Source organism: Podarcis bocagei (assembly GCF_964188305.1).
Source record: "Podarcis bocagei genome assembly, chromosome: 17".
Taxonomy (NCBI): domain Eukaryota; kingdom Metazoa; phylum Chordata; class Lepidosauria; order Squamata; family Lacertidae; genus Podarcis; species Podarcis bocagei.
The window spans coordinates 5,097,711-5,115,153 of NC_138143.1; the positions used below are offsets into that span (position 1 = coordinate 5,097,711).

A 17,443-nucleotide genomic window follows, 5' to 3' on the forward strand; every position below is an offset into this window, starting at 1 on the left:
ACCTGGAGATGCTGGGAATTGAACCCGGGACCTTCTGCATGGAAAGCAGATGCTCTACCACTGAACTACAGTCAAAGGTGCTAGAAACAAGATCTACCCCAGCTTGCCAGAACACTATGCAGACAGGAAACAACCACATGGAGGACCATTATTTGGAGTGGGCATGTTGTCAAGAGACTTCCCATCCTACTAATCTTCATCTTGCTAGAATTTCAGTCACAAGTGTTAACCAGCTGTACATGGAGGTGTCTGGGATTGAACCTGGAACATTTTGTATGCAAAGCATGTATGTTACCATTCAGCTATGGCCTTACTGACTCCTTCCTCATCTCCAGAAGATCTTACCAAAGCCAGGTGAACTCTCCACGCTTACCAAAATGAACACACAAGCACAGTACATTCTTATCAAGAGTGCGCTTTTATTTTTTTATTTTTTTTCCTTTTTTTGGAATTTTTTAAACCTTAGGTTCCCTTCCAGCAGCAAATGGGTGCCAAGGAAAGAGACCAACAAAAGAATCCAAACGCTCCCTCCCGCCGCCTCATCAACACATTCCAAGCACAAATTAAGAAATGCAAACTAAACCAAAAAATATATATATATTTATATATATAATTTGTCTTTTTCTCTCCGGGTTGCACCCCGGCCCCACCTCCGAAGACGGCTGATTGGCTGGGGGTCTCTGGCTCTCTTCAGTAAGGGGGCAGCAGGGCACGCACACACACACACAGGTGGTTGGAAAAGGGGGAGCAGCATCGCTCAGTTCCACTCCCTCCTGTTGCTCCCCAAGTCTGACAGTAGAAAAATATGGCAGCTGGAGCCACCCTTACGCCAGGCCAAAGCCCTCCGAGCACTCCTGGATGGCCAGTAGCAGCATGTGACGCAATTTCTCATAACTCTCATAGGCAGGGAGGTCCAGCTGGTTGAAACTGGAGGAAGAAAGCATCAGTGTAAGGGGGTGGGGCCAACCAGCTTGACTGCAAAGTCAATGCCTTTCTTTTTTCAAAATGAGAGCAAAAGACACTTTCACCCTCCCCAAACTGGCCAGAAATCTTAATCTGTAGGATGTGCTCACTTTACTGACAAAAACCTACAGATCTACAGCCTGCTCACATTTGATTCTTAGCAATGTTTAATTACAACCAGAGGACAGCCCAAGAACCTGTTCTGAAGGTCAAAATTCAGCCCTTGGAAGTGATGAACAATCCTCTGCACATGTGCAGAATGTCTATCCCAAACAATTGTCACCCCATCCAACTCTCCATCTGGGATTTGGATTTGCAAGGCACAAAACTGGAGTTCTGGCACCTCTTTCTTTAGGACTTTACCACTGACCCATGACTGAAATTATAGATAGTCTCTGTTTTAGAAACACACTCACTCCCTTTCTCCCCTCCCGGCTCACAAAATCCCCAATTGTGTTTCTATGTAAAGGAGCAACCAATACTGCTGTAGAAGGGAAGCTCCTGTAAAATACCTAGGCCCTTACAGATATTCATAGGAAAAAACCTTCAGCGGTGTCATGGTATACGTGTTATGGCTCAAGATGATAACCAGTGAATTCTAGCACTTACAGAAGCTTGGAGGGCCTCTTGGAGTTAGGGTGATTATATGACACACTTCCATTTACATAAAAATATTTCCTGCATAATGCAACACTATAATTTGAACACTAACAATGGGCTTATCCATTTGCTTCTTACCACGTGTGAGCAGAAGGCAGTCTATCTGTTGAGCGGTCGTCTCTGTGGATCTGGAATTTCTGGATGCCATTCATGCCCTCTAGGGCAGCAAACCCCTGCAAGGGCACCTTGGATGTACCTGTGACGAACTGCAGGAACTTTGCTCTGTCTGCCTGATCAAAGGAACGCAGGGCTCGCCAGAACCACTGAATCTGTGCAGAAGGACAAAAGGAGTGGAGACCGGGGTCAGAGATGCTGGCATTTCTGAGAACATGAGAAATTTGCAGGCCTCCAGAAGTGAAGGGACCAGAAGGACCAACACAAAGAGGAGCCAAAAGGGGGAGAGGATTGCAGAAGGGATGGGGTCACACATTTCCTGCCTTCCAAGCAGGAGGTAGTGGTGATATATGCCCAACAGGAGAAGAGCCACCTCATTGTGTGCTTAGCGGCAAACAGAGTTCCAAGATCAAACTTGCAGTCAAACATATCAAGGCTGCAATACTATACAAGTTTACCCAAAGTCTCATTGAGCTCAACCAACTAAGGAAATTGTTTACATGCCAAGAAAAATCAAGAGGATTCCTCTCCATGAGGCCTTGACACTTCCACTCTGGAGAAGAGAGAGTTGGTGAAAGGCAACCTGCTAGGAAGGAAAGGCTAACCTGGATAGAGTTTGCCTGGTACTTGTGGTACTCTGTGTTGGACTTCAGGTCATCTATGTCAATGGTGGGCAGCCCCGAGATTAGCAGCTCCAGCTCCTGCTCCGTGAAGATGGAGATGAGGCGCTTGGGGATAATCTCATAGAAGCCCTCCAAGAAGGCAGCCAGCTGCTTGCGGATTGCTCCTGCCAGAAGGGAATATGGATTATCATCACTGGGTGGGAAGGCAATGGAAGTTCTAAGTAGCCCAAGAAGAGGGGAAACTATTGCTCAGGAGGGAAGAAAATCTAAACACTGAAATGTGCACATTTATGTAAAATTTACAACTTCTCACAGCTTATTGGTAGATGAATTTGCCTCAAGTACAGTCTAAGTAATGACCAGCTTGACCTTAGACCCAATTAGACAACTAAAGTTTTTGTTGTTGCTGTTGTTTGTACACTTTTCCTTAAAAAACAGTTTGGCTTCCTTCTTCAGGCTATTGTTATATCTGGTGAAACAGCAACTCATGGACACTCTGGCACTAGTTCTTTGCTTAGAATTTAGTATGAATTATGAGATTGGGAGGGAATGTTAATTCAAAAGGTAGACGCAAGTTAATATGTGGAGGGATCCCATCTTCTAGCAGAGATGGGTTTAGATCATCAGGTTCTTTCCACTGTTCTCAGGTGTACTCCCCCAACGCACCTGTCATTCGCATCTGACACACCAGGTGTACATATTCCTTCTTGTTCTCCTCAGTCACAAGGATGTTGGCTCCGTTGGGCTTAAGGTCACGTACTTCACACACACCAAACTCTTGAACCTGTTTGGGTAGGGGAGGAGGAAAGACAGAAGTGTACTAAATAAGTAGAAACTGGATTAACAAGAACATCTCTTGGGAAAAGAGAAGGCTTGCCTTGCTCTTCCTGACAAGGACCAGAAGTCAGACTGACTTAATACTGGCCATGATTCAATCCTTTCTCAGTTTCACAAATTCTTCCTCAGCCTCAAATTACAACCCAATGGGTGCTTCTCTTAACAAAACACCATAATGTAGTTGCAAGAATCATATTTAGCCCTCGTGCATAGTAAAATATAAATACACAACCAAAACAGAACAGCAGCAGCCATCATTCAGGGGCAATGAAAGACTCTGGCAGTTATCACCAGGTAATAAATACATCCTTACTATTTTGGAACACTGTGTCCGAATGCCATTCTTGTTACAATGCCAATGTTCACAGTCTCATTGTTTCTCACACTGTTTAGAGAGTTCTATTTTTTTAAGATCAAAAGAAATCTGAATTCAAAAGGAAAGAGCTATATCCACTGCTAGAAAATCCCTGCAAATATATAGTCAACTTCACCTATTATTACACATGGCAGGATTTGTACAACTTCTGGGTGAGGAACTCTACCAATTAATTGATTTTTATCCATCATCTTCACAATTGTCCAAATTGAATGGTTGCCCATTTTATATGATAGCCCTTTGTCTCTTTAGCTTCAATATCCTTCAACTTCCAAACGATTTGCCCCAAAATACTTCCATGAGAAGGGGACAGGTTACCTCTGTGCTGAAGGTGAGGTCATAGCCCAGTGTGGAGACATCGTTTTCCAGAAGATACACCAGTCCCTGGTAGAAGTGGTAATCCTCACTCTCCATATCTGTGTACCTGTACGGTTGAAGGAAGCCGACTGGGTTAGGAACATGTTTTGGGAAAGATAGGAAAGCATGTTAGATGGACTAGTTCAACAAAAACCCTAAAAGTAAAGGCACTACTCACCTGACAGATTTGCCCAAGATATGCTTGTAGAAGGAGCGGGTGAAGTAGCACTCCAGCAACCGGTTATCATATACTGCTTTGGCCACAATGCGCCCTACAAACTTGAAGTAGCTCAGGTGGTTGGGGTTACAGTGAGAGGAAGGATTGATGGTGTAGGTGACTCGATCGCCAGGCGATGTGCGGAAGAGCGCATACATGGGGTTAAACATCTCCCGTGAGATGATCATGTACCACTCGCGCAGGAGACCTCCAGCATCCTGACCCTCTTCTCCTTCAAATACTATGTACCTGATAAATAGAAGAGGGTATAATAATTAGGAAACGTCAGAAGTGGAGGATGGGTTGAGAACAAAAAGGCTGGCAGGGACTGAATGTCTGGTTTATAGGTTCCATCAACAAAATAAGGAAAAATCAACATTTAGACAAAACGTGGGCAAAGGTCCTCAGAAAGGGTAAGAAAGAAAACGGTGCACATAAGAAGACTGATTACAGCAGCACGCTAAAAGTTCTAGTAGCTGAAGAAGTTGCTTACAATCTGTTTTTCATTTCCTCGGGCGACTTGCGATGCAATTCCCGGTATGAGTCTTCAAAGACATGATCTCGACGCACATGCACAGCCATGTCTTCTTTCCGCAGCCCCTCATCAAGTCTTTCCAACTCTTGCCGGAAGTACCTTGGAAAGAAGAGTAAGCATGTAGCCATTACCTCTCACATCGGGCAGCCCCCACTATGGGACTCCCTGAAGCCGATTCACAGTTACAGTTGCAAAGCACTAACAATACAAGAGATGACATATTCTACAGATGTAGATGAAAAGTGGGTGGGTTTGCCATCTCTCCTGCCCTTACAAAGTGGCTTCAGAATTGGGGCTGGGAGACACTTTTGGCTAAACTTCATTCTAGGGGAAGAAGCATATCAAACTGAATAAGACCACCCATTCAGTCACCACCACTTCTCCTGCCCCACACTGATCTTTTTGCCAATGGAGGAGCTGAACAATGCCAAGAAATGAGAAATGTGTAGGTAGCCAACTTAGAGGGCATCACAGCCAATAGAAAAGTCAGCACACAAGCCTAGAACATCACTCAAGCAATCTGCCCTAGAGATTAAAAGTGAGACATCATACTCATGCTTACAATCAATCTCTGGCGTCTCCTTGTTTTTTAATTATTATTTAAAATGAATAGGAAACAGAATACTAACACCCCACCCTGAAACTTACTTCCGTTTGACGTCAAAATCCAGCACACGTATGTAATCCACGAGGACAGCAAAGGGGCCGTCAGCTAAATGGGTGGTGGACTGGCGCAGGATCTGGTTCAGCACAGTGCGGTGTGTTTCTGCAAGACGAGAACAAAAGTGAAGGTTCGGCTGCACGCTCCTTATTGTGTTTCTTCCAGGCATGCTGCAGAAACCCATTAATGAAATTCCTCCACAAGTATATTCCCTAGTTAGTCACACCTTGATCCACACACTCCTCCCTCATCAAACCAGCTGCCCTTCTAAGATAGAGACAGCTGAGAAACCCCCACTTGAAGCCCTCATGAAAGAATTAGTCTTAATACCCTGGACACAGCCAGAGAAGTCGCAGTTTGAACTAACCTGCAAAGCGGAGGAACTTCTGTGTGTCTGGGGGAAGGCTGGAGGAAATGTGCATGGAAGAAGGTTCACGGGAGAAAAAGGGGTCAAGGGAGGAGGGTGTTGCAGGGGTCAGTGGGGCAGGTGAAAGGGGTGGGGGCTCGTCCTTGATGTGAGCCAGCTGGCTCTCCCGGGTGTCACGCACTGGGGGCTTGCTTTCCCGCTCTGTAGCATGCACCAAGAAGAAGGCCTCCACTGCAGGCTGCAGCACTGTAGGGAGAGAGCAGAAGGTGAAGTTCCAAGAGGCAGAGAGGCCTGAAGCAGACCAACCTTCCAGCAGCCCAGAACCTTACCAAGCACAGCATGTTGGTCATGCGATTCTTCCAGCTCCTTCAGGCACTCGCCCAGCATATCCCATAGTTCATCCAGACTGAGTTGCTCACTTAGCAGAGGCAGATCCGGAGGACGCTCCTCTTTCTCCTTCTCACCCTGCTGGGACCCTTCTGACACTGTAAGAATAAGAGATCAGTCCTTCACACTTTAGCCTTCCCAGTTCCAAGTCAAGCAACTCCTTCAGACCTGTAGAAGGAGGGCCTATGGCAGTTAAAACAGCTTCTCTATTTCAGAGACAGCCACCCCTCAACTGCAAAAAGCAGATACTAACCAACTGACTGGGTGTCTTGTGTGGTGGGTGACGGCTGATCCACATCCATAGGTGATTCGTCTCTTCGTACAGAACCCTCTGCCTGGTTTGGCTCCGACTGAACAGAAGAGACGCACACATTAGTGAGGGCTGAAGCTTCCCAAGAGCACTTAGGAAACAGGTGCTGGGAGGTCAGCCCAGTAACTCCCAAAAGACAGGGAAGAAAATGGACCAACAACAGAACTGTGCATGGTGGCCCTACCACTTTCCCCATCCTTTACAAAGACCAAAAGAGGTTAAACATGCTGCTATACACAAGCTAAAATCTGCAGAGGGAATGAGCCAAATGACACAGCCACAGGAGAAATAGGGGAGCAGGGGGAAAAAGCTAGCAGAAAGCATGACATGCGTGAATCTGAAGGTGGAGCACTTACAGCCAGGAGCAATGGTGGGGGAGGGGGGAAGTTCTTGGAAAGCAAAGAACAGGTGTGGAGAGAAGAGGAAAGTTGTCATCAGGGACCTTCCTGCAGGGATAACCTCATATTTAGCAAGGCCCATATGCCAGGGGCAAAGGCAGCCCACATCTCTCTAGAGAAACTGGACAGGACTGGAGCCTCTAAGATGCAACAATCTGGAGAGAGGTAGGCTCAAGGATTGTACACACATTACTGTATTATCACATCCACTCCACAATAGTTGTGATTGAAAAGTACACCAACGTGATTCAGTTGTGTCACTTGTGCTTGCAAACAAGCTTGGTTCTTGTTGACCTCTAATGCATTCTCTCTACCTGCTGCAACCCAGAAGTAAATGCAGCAGTTACTTTTTATTGCTTAGCTACTTCTCATAGGAAAGCAATGTGTGTACAAGCCCTAAGAATTTGGGCTTCAAGCCATGCTGTGCGGTTGCTGTGCTGGTCCTGCCCTGGGGCCACACGGACAGTGGAAGTACCCTGAATACATGCTGGATCTTATAAGTGGAAGTGAGCTCTTAGAGCTACCATGGGTGTCAGCTCACTCATAGCCATGTCAAGTTGGCTTTCCAATTTGAGTGGCTTTGAGCCAGGAGAAGAGAATAAGGCTGAAGAGCAGAAGGAGGCAGACCAAAACTATGGATTACATGTTCAGTCCACAACTTGTACAGCTTTGGGTTAGCTCCCTTGTTGATTGCGCTTTTTGAAACTTCCACAGAAATCCAAAAGATTTACTATTAATTACAGAACATCTGAAGCACTAAGCAAGTGTCAACAGCTGAGACCACAGCAGAGTGTCCCCTGACCGCTTGTCTTTTTCTTCACTAATAATACTTGCTGTCGCCGCCGCCACAATGCCCACCTTTTAAAATGTCGAAATTCCAACAACTTAAGCAATCAGAATGCTAAACTTCACACAACTGATTTGGTCTGTAGGCAATGGAAGGTTATTTCTTACAGGCAGCGTTTTGCTTTTCACCTGAAGAATCCAGGGTGGATCACCAATGCTAAGTATCTGCCACTGTAGAGATGGCTAGTTTGTTCTCAGCTTTTAACGCCCAGCTTTTCAACCAACAATCCTAGCCAAACAGTGTATGAAAAAGGCAGCTGAAACCAGAAAAACAATCCCTACCCTGCTTACACAGCTGCAGAGCCTTCCATTTATTCCTTCTGTAACTGGTCAGGCCTTGGCTTTCCATTAGTAAGGAAGGGGAGATGCATAAAGGAATTCCCCACCCCAAGCTCAGTTCTCAGTTCATAAGCAGCAGAGTTAGTGATGTATCCACCATGGAAGTGGACGCCCTTTCAAAATGGGGAAGGCATCTTGAGGCTGCAGAGGATTCTTCACCCAGCTCATTGTCTCCTACCACAAACCCCTTCCCCCATTCAACCTGCCTTCAGCAGATAACCCAAAATCGTATGAAGAGGAAGCAAATAAGGTTAGAACTATTTGGCATAGAAGTGTCCAAGACATACAGAAGCTAAAGACATTTTTAAAGTGTTGGAAGAGTAACTAAAATAATAGAAAACAAAGGGGTGTACGCAGGAGTGAAAAGTCCGAAGACCACAATCTGTTAAAAGGTACTATGCAAATATCCAACTCAGATTTTTCAAATCAATAAGCAAACTTCATAAAATGTAACCACCACCAGAGCCCATGGAGGTATATTGAGGTTGTTGGGAGAACAGCCAAGGAGTATGCATAAGCCAGGTACAAAGAAGGAAGACTTCTTTTGTCTTCAGCATTTCTTACACTTCAGCTGAAACCAGCTGTTTTCTCATCCCTCTACCAAATACGTAGAACCAGTGCTTTTTTCTGGGGGGACGCAGGGGTACGCATACCCCTAAACATTTTGTGAATCTTTGTACTTTTGTCCATTTACTGTATTTATTTCCCCCGATTTGAACTATCAAATGGTGATTTTCTTGAGTCAAAATAAAAGTACCCCTAAGCATCTTTTTAGAAAAAAAGCACTGCACAGAACCCAGAATCCAAATCTCAAACTGTCCTCACAAGCTCTTCCTCAGCCTGCTCTGAAGAACAGCTTTTCAGGATCAAGGGCCAACAGCAGCAAGGAGCTGAAGCTTCTTCCTTCCCTGAACAAAGAGGCTCCTCTGATGACAAACCAGTTGGCATAAAAAGGGAGGAGAAAAGATGGAGAGAGGAATGTAAAATAATGAAAAAGGGTAGTTCAAATAAACAAAATGAGTGGCCTACAAGCGCCACAGGCACCATGCTAACCGTTGTTGCTTGCTGCTGCCTCCGGGCCCTCTGACCCTCACGTACCATTTGTATAATGGCGTCAGCCTCAGCCTCCAGCTGCCGAACAGCGGCCTGGATGCTGCTAACTGAGCCCAGACCGGAAGTACCTGCAAAAAGAGGGGGAGAGAAAAAGAAGAATGAGGGCTGGCCTCTACAGCTGAACCTGTATGATTTAATCCCCTACTCAAGCTTTGAACAGACCCCCAAAAACTGCAGTGGTCAATGGGCCTCTCAGGTCTTCTATAGGTAAAGTATGACCGGTCTGAACCAGTATCAGGAGATCTCCCACCCATGCTCTAGCATCTACAAACAGGCCTTGTGCAGACAGAGCTTGCTCTCCTGCCTAACATACCTAGCCTGCCTGTCTGTTTTGCCTTTTTGTTGGCACGGCGTGTGTCATCCCGTAGCTGGATGATGACCTGCAGCACCCTTAGGAAAAACTTCTGTGTGGAGGTCTTAGAAGTCAGCATGGACATTGAGGGTAGCTGGAGCTCACGACCACCCAGAGGGCGCTTCTGTGATGCCACAATCACCACGTTCTCAGCAATGTCAAACCTAACAATTGAGGAAGAAGGTGGGGAAGAAAGTCAGAGAAGGCCACTCAAAAGACAAAGAGAAAGGCCAACTTGAAGGAGACTCACCTGCTCTGCATCTTGCCTTTCAATTTGGTGGTCTGAGGCTGTTCTTCAGGGAGCCCGTCTGGTGACAGGGACTCACACTGGGCTCGACGTTGCTGCTCCAAGTTGTATTCTCGCAGCTCTGCCAAGAGAGTACCTGGAAAGGGAGAGTTGAGAATTAGTGAGTGCTATTTAAGAAAATCGATCCCACCTCTCCACTATAAAACTATACCCAACACGACAAACAATATCAAAACACATGATGGTAAAACCATTAAAATCCAGAAAACAAAGATGATGCGTTCACAATTTAAAACAGTCAGAATAAAATCCGAGGCAATAAAAAATCCCTGCCTAAAAGGAATTGTTTTCACTAGGAAGTAGAAACTAAAAGGGCCAGTTGAATGTCCCAGTGAGAGAGCATTCCGCTACTGGGCTCTCACACATCCCAGCCAACCTAGAATAAGCCTACACTGAGACACAGAGGAAAGATCGTAGATGGTATGAATGGTTCTGGATGTGAGCCATTTAGGGCCTGATGCCAAGTTGGTTAGCATTTTGAATTGCACCCACGAACTTACTGGTAACCAGTGCAATTGTTCTAAAATAGGTAACATGCTTACATAGTTGTGTTCATGTGAGCACCCTACAGCTGCTATATTCTGGATCAACATGGGTGGCCATGTAAGAGTACAATTTAGGGCCCAGACTCAACTTATCTGGTGCACTAGTGGAAGTCAGTTCAAGGGCTTCCACTAGCACAAGGGTGATTCCTCTGCCATGCTTGCTACCTTGTTCAGAACTGACTGAAATCCCTTATCTGGTTGAATCACCCTGCCCTACCACCAGAAGCAGTTCTGTTATGCTATGGTGTGACTCTTTCTAGCAGAGACAGTTCCAAAAGAGACTATAGCTCATTCAAACCTGACAGCAAGGAAAACAGTCTTATGAGTTACTATCCTCTGTGAGGAGGTGTGCCTTTAAATGTTACCCATGCTTGCACATGTAAATACCCAGACTATCACACTGGTACATGAGAAGAGCACTGAAGCCCATTGTTTCTGTTAGCTACTGGCTAATATTTCTAGCTTCACATTTCTGACTGTTCACTGTGGTACTCAGTGATTGAGGCAGGGCAGGACCTTTAACCATGCCAGCTCCTCACACTGGCACTTCTCCAGTCTCATCTCTCCTTACCTATCTGCTTGCAAAGAGTGTAGCCTAGTTGCCGGGCCCCATTAAGCAGAAGCTTGAGCACAGTGTCACGTGTGGCTGAGTCACCCCGTGACAGTTGCAAAAGAACGTTGGCAGCATCTTCCAGGCCTTCTTCAGAGCAGGAGTGAGATGTCAGCACCTGGAATGGAAGATGAGAAAGTCACTGTGCCGCTGACAGCTCAAAATGTTAATCCCTTCCTCTCCCCTCCCCATATTGTGTGTTGGCCACACCCACCACACTCACCTCCACAGACAGCTGTAGCTGGTTCTCCGTTAGGCCTGAGGCAGCCATTTTGCTGTCAGTTCCACCTCCACCTCCCACTTCGCCTACCTTGGCTGGCGATTTGCTGTTTCTTGGGATAGCTGCAGAGAACGACAAGATACAAGCTAGAACCAACTTGGGATTTGACAATTAACCAATGAGAGAATGACCAAACAAACCACCAGCTATTTTTTGAAGTCTGGGTCTCCTTTGAGCACCTGCCTACCATCTACCTCCATCCCTACACAGAAGTCACAGAGACACCCTCTCTCTATCAGGCTTCTATAAGTAGGCAATATCCTCCTTGATCAGGGCTGTGTTCATATATGTGATAAGTTTGCAAATACCAAGGTGGCAGTGGAAGCTACAGTGTACAGAACCATTCCTGCCTGTCCCCAGAGAAGGAAGAGACATGTAGTGGTGGCAGGTGACACCCTACAGATGGGGACAGCGGCAGCAGTGTGCAGAAGAATGACTCATGCTTTCAGTTGTCTCTACACAAATGCACAGAATATGGGAAACAAGCAAGAAGAACTTGAGCTCTTAATACAGAATGTCAACTATAATCTAATAGACATTACTGAAACCTTGTGGGATGAGGCTCATAATTTTAATGTAGAAATTGAGGGGTACAACCTGCTCAAAAGGAACAGATCAGTCAGGAAGAGAGGAGCACCAGCATTGTATGTAAGGGATGTGCACACTTGTAAATGGAAACTGGAGCAAGCTCGTTTTCTCCTACTCTGGAGGGTAGGACCAAAACCAGAGGATTGAAGTTACAAGAAAGGAGATTCTGACTAAACATCAGGAAGAACGTTCTGACAGTAAAAGCTGTTTGGCACAGAGTGGAACAGACTCCCATAGGAGGTGGTGGACTCTTTCCTTGGAGGTTTTTAAGCAGAGACTGGATGGTCACCTGTCATATATGATCTAATTAATATTCCTAAATTGCAGGGGCTTGGAGTAGATGACCCTTGGGATCCCTTCCAACTCTATAATTCTATGAATTCAGTGACAGCACAGATTTAACAGTGTGCGATATTAAGAGCTTGCCTTGTTGAGAATCCCAGCTCTCTATTTTGTTTCAAAAATCTTTTCCTCAGGGCTGCAATGATGGCATGAAAGTGTGTGCAGCAATACCTACTGAAGTCTTAAAAGGTGGCTAAATAAGATTTCTAGCAACTGAGATAAATATTTGGGGTCCTTCATAGCTCCCTTCTCGTCTCCATGGCCACCAAAACACAGAATTATGAAAAATAAATTAAATTAATGCAAATACACATACAGTCGTACCTTGGAAGTCGAACAGAATCCATTTCAGAAGTCCATTCAACTTCCAAAACTTTCGGAAACCAAAGAGTAGCTTCTGATTGGCTGCAGGAAGCTCCTGAAGCCAATTGGAAGCCCCGTTGGACATTCAGCTTCCAAAAATAGTTCAAAAACCAGAAAAATCACTTCCAGGTTTGCAGCGTTTGAACTAAGTTGTTTGAAAACCAAGGTATGACTGTACAGGTCACAGAGTCTGGATTGCCTGGATGTAGAAATTTACATATATTTTTCTCTTTAGACATGTCCTGCTCCACAACTCAAATGAAGAAAGAAAATGGAATGTGGGACAAGGAGAAGAAAAGTATCCTTTCCCCTTCTCGTCTCCGAGCACCCTCCCCACAAAAAACCCCAATCAATAGAATACTTACTGGACACAGTGGTGGGGAGAGTAGATGACACAGTTACCAAGGCAGCACCAGAGGTGGCCATAGAAGCAGCAGTTGCGGCGGCAGCTGCAGCAGCTACAGCGGCGGCAGCAGCCAGGGCAGGGGCGGGAGCAGGTGCTGGGGTGGTAGTTGCAGTAGTAGCAGCAGCATGGTTGGCTACCCCCTCAGCCGTGGTCTTGTTGTCAGGCAGAGCAATGGAGATGAGTGACAGCAGGCGCAGCAGCTTCTCTGTCAGCAGGGAGCTCCGTCTGATCACTGGATGGGACAGCATGTTCATGAGCTGACCCAGAGGAGAGGCTTCTAGACTGTAGGGAGAGCTCTCTCCCTCAGAGCCAGCACTCACAGGCACAGATTTGATGGAGTTCTTGCCCTTGCGGCTTACGTTCATATTATCCAGTTTGACCAACAAGTCCCAGAAGTCAGTGGAGATGCCACTGGTGCCCATTTGACCTGGGCATGGGCTGCCCGATTGCTTGGTGCCCCTCTCCCGTTCACTTTCACAGGTGGTCTCTTTGGTCCGCTGCTGTGTGAAGTGGCTGGGGAACACCTGGAAGGGGGCATGGAGGAGAGAAGCAAGTCAAATCATGTTCTGGAATCCCTCATTGAAAAATGTGGCTTCCAGTTCTATAGGATTATTTATTACTCTGCCCACCGAATCAAGGTTCAACAACAGCACCCTCTCCAACCAGCATCCCTAAAAAAACCCAACCACACACCCCTCACCTTCCAAGTCTACTGGCACACCTGGCTCTAGATAAACCTGAACCAAGTAGATGCTCTCTAGAAAATGCCTAGAGTACATAGATATATACCGCACTGCCAGTCGCAGCAAAGAACAAATTGTTCAGCAGCAGTTATGTCCTGGGAGAATAAGCTTAAATCACAGAGCAACGACCCCTAGAGCCTTGCTCCAGGAAGACAGTCTCCACTCTGTAATTGGAAGGTGTCCCACATGGAATATCTACCTTGCGGTCCATAAATAGTACAACTATGCCTTTGAGGCAGCATTAACACAGGCCTCCAACAGCAGTTTTTCACCAAAGCCAGTATTTGGAATCTCTATAGCTTCCTTCAAATTAGCAGAGAGTGAGAAAGGGGACCATGCAGAGCAGCACGTGTGTGCCAGACTCCTTAGGTTCCCAGTCAGCATTTGGCTGAGTGGCAACAATCTACAGAGCACCAAGTTCACTTCTCTCCCCATGTATGTTTGCCCTTACTCCAGGTACAGGCGAGAGACTCACTGGATGGTTTGGGGCAACTCATGCACATAACCTCAGGACCCACGTAATTACTTATTCCCCAGGGTTGCTGCAAGACAGAACTATTAACAGCTATATTAAAGAGCATATTCAGAGCTAATAAGATAGTAACAAGGTATTAGTCTTCATATAGGAGGTGTTGGCCCCTCTGCCCACCAAAGGAGGATGAACCTTGCCTGGGAAACAAGTTGCCCCCCCCTTGCCAGAAAGAAGTTGAGAGCTATGCTCCTCTTTGTCGCCAGTTCTGGTCCTTTGCTTCATGGGACATACAGCAGATAATAAGAAGCGTCTTCCCTGTTCCATGGGTCAGAAAAACTTCCCAGATTTACAAATGCTGATCCCACCATATCATCACAATGGAAAAAAATAAGAGGTGGAGCTCTGACAAAGTTCTGCTACCCTGAAACTGGCAGGACTAGAAGTGAGGAGGGACCAAGCACAAAATTTAGTTACATTAGCACTGCCCCTGAGGCCTGCTGTAAGGAGAAACCCACTCCTGAATAACCATCATCACTGAAAAATTGGAAAGGATATTAAAAACTGCTCTGGAACCATTTGTTGACAAGATACTAAATTGTTTTAAATAAAAAAAATGTAATTATTATTATTTATTTTTTAAAGAAAACTTGCACTTTTAAGTTCACAGGTTTTCAGGATGCTTCATGCTAACAAAAGTAGGGCCCATGCTGTGTTCACATGATTTAGCAAGTCACACATGAGTAGGGAGATGCTGCAAGCCGTGGGCTCATGTGCTTCCCAGTCTTCCTTTCCTCCACTATCCGGAGGACCAACAGTTCTTACCCTCACACCAGTTTCCCTAAATCTTGGCTTGTCAGGGCATCCAGACCAGGGACTACTGTTTGTCCCAAATGCTGGTTTGTTCAAGCAAAACAGCTTGTTTTGAAACCAACCAGAGGTTGTGATAAACAATCCCTGGTGTGGATGACACAACAAGGAGAGAGGGAGAGGGAGAAGGAGAGAGAGACTGGGAGGAAAAGGCTGTTCTTCTTGGCTGTGCAGGAAGATGGGGGCATATATAAGCAAGAGGCTCACAGCAGCTCCTTTCTGCTCATGCAAGTCTCACTGATAATGGTTTAAGCATGATGTGCAAACTAGCCCACGGAGAAGAAGTTTCCATGGCTATTATTTACTAATCTCATTTATTCTGAACAGCAAAGGAACCAAGAAGTTAACTTGTCTAGCTCCTTTCTAGCACAACTGGATGTTTCCTGGTACAGAATATGCTACGAACGCCTGCCCGTTATTTTCCTTAATCCCTGCACAGCAAGAGACCAGCTGATTAGCTGGCAGCAACTGCAGCGGAGAGAGGAACCAATTTCAAAACTTTTAAAAAACTTTTGTTAGCTGTTCTGAAGGTCTGTGGGTAGAAATGCAGCCTAGAAATACTAAAGTAACTGCTCTCCCATTTTTTAAATGATGACCCCTACACCTTTTGTTGAAAATTTGCACTTTTTATGCAATGGTGATTTTGTTAGCCACCTTGAACATGCTGATGGACAAACAGGATCTAAATCTACTAAATAACAACAACAATTACAGGGAGCTTAACTGCCTGCTTGCTCTCAGTTTGGAACTCACCCTAATATTTAGTCTAGAGAGCTACCTCCTTGTAATCTAAATCCTTAACTTTTTCTCTTAAGCTATGCAGACCAAGAAGTTTCAGACTTTCATCAGAATGACAGAACACCCATCGCATAAAAAAGAGCACCACTCTAGACAGCCCTTGTCTTCACCTTGGCAAGTTGGATGAGCGTGTCAAGTACATGGCGGCAGACCACAGGAGCAGCCTGGGGGTGAATATGAACAGTGGAACCGGCAGCAGCATGCTTCTCCGTGTGCTTACGCCCTCCTGCTCGCTGGATCTGGAATATGTTGGTTCGGCAACCCAAAGCAGCATCCATAGAGACGGAGAGCCAAGAAAGCTGCCCTGAGCTTTTGGATTCCATCTTGTGCAGAAGGTCTAGTGGCCGGCTGTCAGGGGCACAGGCCTTGGCTGCTCTTTTGCCTTTGTCGTCTGGTGCAGCAGTCCCCTTAGGTGTCTCTACACACAGTTCACTCTCGCTGCTGCGCTGCAGGATAGAGAGCAGGCTCCGAATCACCCAGCTGCGTGTCTGTGCATGGTAGCAAAGGTTCCGCAGCACCCGATGTAGCCGGCTAGTGTTCAGCTTTGGCTCATCCACAAAAAGCAGTACCAGCAGGCAGGACAAGGCCTCATGGTCCAACAGAAGGCGTCCACGCAGGCGGAGCAGGCTGTCCACATTGCTGCCTGATGGCCTAGGAAACAAGAAGACAAATATCAGCACAGTCTACATGACATGCCTTGCAGCTGGTTCCTGTAAACCAGCACATCCTGCTGGCCTGGCATCTCTGCCCATTTGCTTTCAAGTTGATCCCTGAACTGATCCAGTGATCACCGAGCCCATCTTTCAGCTTACACAATGGGGCAGGGAGTGGTTTTTTCAATCTGAGAATTATTTATTAAACATTTTTCCACCCTTCCTCCCAAAGGAATCCATGGCAGCCCTACAAGAACTAGGGGTTATTGGGAAGGATTGATAATTGGAAGAAGCAAGATAATACCCCTGGTTTCCAGACTTTAAGGTTAACCTTAGGTACCATACAATTTGGGAAAGTTTTTATATTTCTAGTTAGCCCAAGCATACCCAACTTAACTAATAAGTTACATTGGTTTTTCCCTAGGAATCCTAACCCTCAGCTTATTCCCTCCAAAGAAACTGAACCACCTTCCCCCATAAGTCTAGCACAGTGTTAGAAACTGAGATATGAAAGCTAAGAGCTAAATGGCACCTTAAACTTAGCTTATGGGTGCAACAACAGAATGTCTATGCACACTTTTTTAAATAACAAGAATACAAGGCTGAAAATGAATGAACTGCAGCTAAAATATTATATTCATTTTTCACATGGTCTAGTCCTTACCCTGCCCCCCATATATTCTTAAGAGGGTCTCTTCTCCAGTCTTCAGAGAGTAGTTGGAAGTGAGGAGGCAGAAAAAGTCATCCTTTCCTTCCACTCTGCAGTTTTAATCTGAAATCTTAGGTGCAGTACTGCACCCAGAGCTCAGAAACTGCTCGTGCTAATGAAATTCCCTGTGCAAAATGTGCCTACAACTATGGGAGTTTTGAACACTGATCTTGTACCTGCTGTGGCTGCTGCTACCACCCATCTGGAAGGTTCCTCCTCTTTGTACAGCCAAACGTGTATACTGGACACCTCTGTTTCCACTCAGTCGGCTTGTGAAGGCTGAGTTAGGGGAAAGAAAATAAGCA

The 17,443-nt window shown here is 45.9% G+C and overlaps 1 protein-coding gene across 2 annotated transcripts in view; it reads right to left on the reverse strand.

The window, feature by feature from the left end:
- Positions 1-399: 399 nt before the first annotated feature.
- HUWE1 (HECT, UBA and WWE domain containing E3 ubiquitin protein ligase 1) overlaps positions 400-17,443 on the reverse strand; it is a 99,554-nt gene continuing 82,510 nt past the window's right edge. For both annotated transcript variants that reach the window (XM_081175634.1, XM_081175635.1), the window contains exons 66-84: positions 17,315-17,417; positions 15,887-16,427; positions 12,856-13,420; positions 11,141-11,259; positions 10,879-11,035; positions 9,706-9,838; positions 9,417-9,619; positions 9,044-9,171; positions 6,351-6,447; positions 6,040-6,195; positions 5,711-5,956; positions 5,331-5,448; positions 4,641-4,781; positions 4,109-4,396; positions 3,892-3,997; positions 3,027-3,144; positions 2,343-2,524; positions 1,702-1,892; positions 400-927 (exon numbers count right to left, since the gene is read on the reverse strand). In XM_081175634.1, coding sequence (XP_081031760.1) covers positions 825-927; positions 1,702-1,892; positions 2,343-2,524; positions 3,027-3,144; positions 3,892-3,997; positions 4,109-4,396; positions 4,641-4,781; positions 5,331-5,448; positions 5,711-5,956; positions 6,040-6,195; positions 6,351-6,447; positions 9,044-9,171; positions 9,417-9,619; positions 9,706-9,838; positions 10,879-11,035; positions 11,141-11,259; positions 12,856-13,420; positions 15,887-16,427; positions 17,315-17,417 — 3,695 coding nt within the window. In that variant the 3' untranslated portion in view covers positions 400-824. The remainder of the gene's footprint in view (positions 928-1,701; positions 1,893-2,342; positions 2,525-3,026; positions 3,145-3,891; positions 3,998-4,108; positions 4,397-4,640; positions 4,782-5,330; positions 5,449-5,710; positions 5,957-6,039; positions 6,196-6,350; positions 6,448-9,043; positions 9,172-9,416; positions 9,620-9,705; positions 9,839-10,878; positions 11,036-11,140; positions 11,260-12,855; positions 13,421-15,886; positions 16,428-17,314; positions 17,418-17,443) is intronic.